Raw genomic sequence first — 3,205 nt, forward strand, 5'->3', positions numbered from 1 at the left:
ACCTTACCTTACCTTACCTTACTTACCTTACCTTACCTTACCTTACCTTACCTTACCTTACCTAACCTAACCAAACACCTAAACTGAGCAAATACGAAAAAATAATCACATTTCCTATCTATGGCACAGCTCCTCTTAATACTCAGGGGATGGCTGGAGCTCTGCCTAAAGATGACACATCCCCTTTTCCCTCCTCTGGGCTGGCGGAGCATAAGGGCCTCCTCAGGCGCAGGTGTCTCCTCTCCAGTCTTCCTGCACTTGCTTGGCTGAGATGATCAGAGCAGCCAGGCTGGAGGCAGGATCGCTGGAGGTGACAAAGGGATGCTGCCCAGAGGAAAAAGAACAAAGAAAGGAACTCTTACTTTCCAGGATCCCATCCTCACGGGCTCAAGCAGGATTCCCTGGCTACCAGGAAGACACACAAAGAGCACCGAGGGCAGCATGTCCCCCTGCGCCTTGCTGTGCTGGCAGCTGTCTGCGCCACGTGGCCCACACTCCTCCTCATGCCTTCATGCAGGTGTCCTCAGCTGACAGGGCTTTTTGCCCCTTTGCTTTTTCTTACCTGCAGGAGCTCCTGGGCAGACCAGCGCCTGTCCTCATCTGCCTGCAGGCAGCAGCGGAGGAAGTCGCGCAGGAGAGCCGAGTGGTGCCTGGGGTTCTGCAGTTTTGGGGGCCCGTTCCTTTCTATCAGTTCAAAAACCTACAGCACATGGATGCAAGAGGACACTGCACCTGCTCCTTTGCTAGCCACAGCAGCTCTCTCCACACAGAGCCCTCTTGCTAAGCTGCACCTTACCCTGAGACGGGCTTCCCGCTCGTAAGGAGCTTCCCCTTCCACCATTTCCAGCCCCATGATGCCCAGGGACCAGATGTCCACTTTGGGGCCGTAGGCTTCTCCTCTCACCACCTCCGGCGCCATCCAGCTGGGAGTGCCGACGCTGGAGCTGCGCTTGCTGCGCTCAGGGCTGAGCTGAGCACAGAGGCCAAAGTCACCTGAGGCCAAAAACAAAGCCTGTCAAAGCCAGCTCCCACTGGCAAAGCGGCCAAAACCATTGCCCACTCCAAGCCTGACCAGGCCATGCTGAATCTAGCTGAAAAAGCAGCTGAGCTCTCCTTCCACATGCCTGGAGCCAGGCAAAGAAGGCATCGGCCACTCACGCACTGGCCAAGCGGCGCTTCTGCCCCAGTGGCAGTCACCGAAATGCAAGCGCACGGCAGGTGCTGGAAATGCTGCAGCCCAGCAGGGATACCCACCCAACTTGACAGATCCATCCATGCCCACAAGGACGTTGTTGCTTTTGATGTCTCTGTGGATGACTTGGCGGGAATGAAGGAAATGCAGTCCTTGCAGGCACTGAGAGAGAAAAAGGAGGGAGGGAAAGTTAACGTACAGGATCGGATTTCATCCCACCAGAAAGGAAAGAGCTCGACGGGACTGATGGCTTTCTCAGGGAATTGTGAGCGAGGGCACAGCATCATGGTGCTGTCACGAAGAAGAGCTTGCTGCTTCAACACTCTTGGAAGTTTTTTCTCGATTTCCAAGCAAAGGCATCCAAGCTCCCAAAAGTTCCGCTGGCCTTGGGTAGGAAGCGCGTCACCTTTGGCTGGGAGGCGGCACGGCAAAGATTTTTGGGGAAGCCTAGTGGCAGCAGAGGAGGAAGCAGCACCTTAGAGCTGTTCCAGAATCCGTCGCCATGCGGGCTGCAATGCTAGCCTTTGCAGCTGAGGACAGCTCTTTGCCCTTAGCTTGAAATTCTGCCGCCTGCATGCTGCCTTCGCGTGGCAAGGAATGTAGGACAGACAGACAGGCTCCAGGCTAACATTCCCAGGCAAAGCTGAGAAGAGGAAGCAAGTGAAACCAAGCGAGTGAGCCAGCACCAGCGCCAGAGGACACACAGGATGGAAGAGTGCAAGAACAGAGCCTGAGGAGTGCGGGCACAGCGGCAGGCAGTTCACTTCCCATGCTCGCTCTTCTCCTGTGTGTGGCAGCAGCAGCAGCAGCAGCAAAAGAAAGGTGAGAGCAAGAAATCCCAGCTGTCCTTAACCTCCAGCTTGCAAGCAGCATCCTGGGCAGGCTTGGGGAAGCACAAGCGGGATCCCTCACCTCCCGACAGACAGCGCCTATCTGTCCTTCCTCCGGGTACACTGCGCTGAGCACATCAAACAAGGTGCCGCCGTCCATGAACTCCATGGCCAGCCAGAGCTCCGCATCCACCAGGTAGCTGAAAGAAGAAAACCACGGCATGGAGAGACAGCAATGGGCACAGCCTCAGTCAGCCAGGGGCCCGAGCCAGGTTTTTGCAACTGCTCTCCAAGCTACGTGTGCCACAAGAGATTCATGATCACCAGCTCCAACTCCTCCCACGCTCTGGAGACCAGCAGAGAAATCACCACCAGCTCCCTTCTCTGCCAGGGACCAAAGGGCATCGTCTCTTCGGGCTTGCACTAGCTAAAGCTACATTGACATGAGAATAGGCCAACCTGTCTAAGTAGGTAACGATATTGGGACTCCTGTTGTCCCTCATGGCCAGGATTTCATTGGCAGCCAGCTCCTCGGACATCTCCTCCTCAAGCGACATGATCTTGATTGCCACCTGAAATGACATTGGCCACCGTTTACCTTGAGAAGACGCCCCCTGCTCGAGATCACAAGCAGCACGGAGCGAGTGCTGCTGCAATGAGGCAGCGGGCTGGGCCAAAGTGCCTTGTCACTCGACAGCAGAGCTTAGCAGAAGCACCAAAGGCCATCCCAAATGCATTCTGCCTCCTGAGCCTAGAGTGTACTTCAGAGGAACAGCCTCTGCTGCAGACATGGAGCTGCCACCCAAACCTCCAGGCAGGGCTCACAGCAGCGGGGAAAGCGCTCCGGAGCTGCAAAATGGCATGGGGCTGTTGGCACTTTACCTGTTGTCCGCTGCTGGTGTCAAGGGCTTTATAAACAGCTCCAAAGCCCCTGGAAAGACAAAAGCAGCAGAAAGAGCCCTTTATCCCTTGGCACTGAAATCAAGCCTAGGCAGCAGATCTCCCCAGGCTGCCTGCACGTCTTCCTTAGAAAACGCCTGGCTGCGGCGTCTCTTCGGCCAGCAGCACGTCGGCCCGTGAGCCCTCTGCCCTGCGGGGCAGCCTGTCCAAGGGAACACTAAGGTGCAGCATGAAGACCAAGGGCCGCTGGAAATCTCCAAGGCGCACGCCCAGCCAGGTCATT

General features: G+C 56.2%; 1 protein-coding gene across 1 annotated transcript; it reads right to left on the reverse strand.

The window, feature by feature from the left end:
• Positions 1–222: 222 nt before the first annotated feature.
• On the reverse strand, positions 223–2,946 carry LOC118701254 (serine/threonine-protein kinase PAK 3-like). Its single transcript, XM_036405886.2, has 7 exons — positions 2,905–2,946; positions 2,482–2,594; positions 2,105–2,222; positions 1,255–1,354; positions 797–993; positions 563–700; positions 223–324 (listed from the first exon to the last, which is right to left on the reverse strand). Exons 2-7 carry the CDS (start codon positions 2,577–2,579, stop codon positions 223–225), a joined length of 753 nt encoding a protein of 250 aa, XP_036261779.1. The 5' UTR covers positions 2,580–2,594; positions 2,905–2,946.
• Positions 2,947–3,205: the final 259 nt, after the last annotated feature.

Source organism: Molothrus ater, unplaced genomic scaffold (assembly GCF_012460135.2).
Source record: "Molothrus ater isolate BHLD 08-10-18 breed brown headed cowbird unplaced genomic scaffold, BPBGC_Mater_1.1 matUn_MA543, whole genome shotgun sequence".
In the NCBI taxonomy this organism is placed as follows: domain Eukaryota; kingdom Metazoa; phylum Chordata; class Aves; order Passeriformes; family Icteridae; genus Molothrus; species Molothrus ater.

Bases quoted from the DNA above. Each gene is read 5' to 3' on its own strand.
- LOC118701254 (XM_036405886.2), bottom strand. From the start codon at position 2,579: ATGTCGCTTGAGGAGGAGATGTCCGAGGAGCTGGCTGCCAATGAAATC. The intron at 994-1,254 runs GTGGGTATCCCT...TTTTGGCCTCAG, and splicing joins GGATGGATCTGTCAAGTTGG to GTGACTTTGGCCTCTGTGCT. The intron at 325-562 runs GTAAGAAAAAGC...TCCTCTGGGCAG, and splicing joins CTGCCCAGGAGCTCCTGCAG to CATCCCTTTGTCACCTCCAG.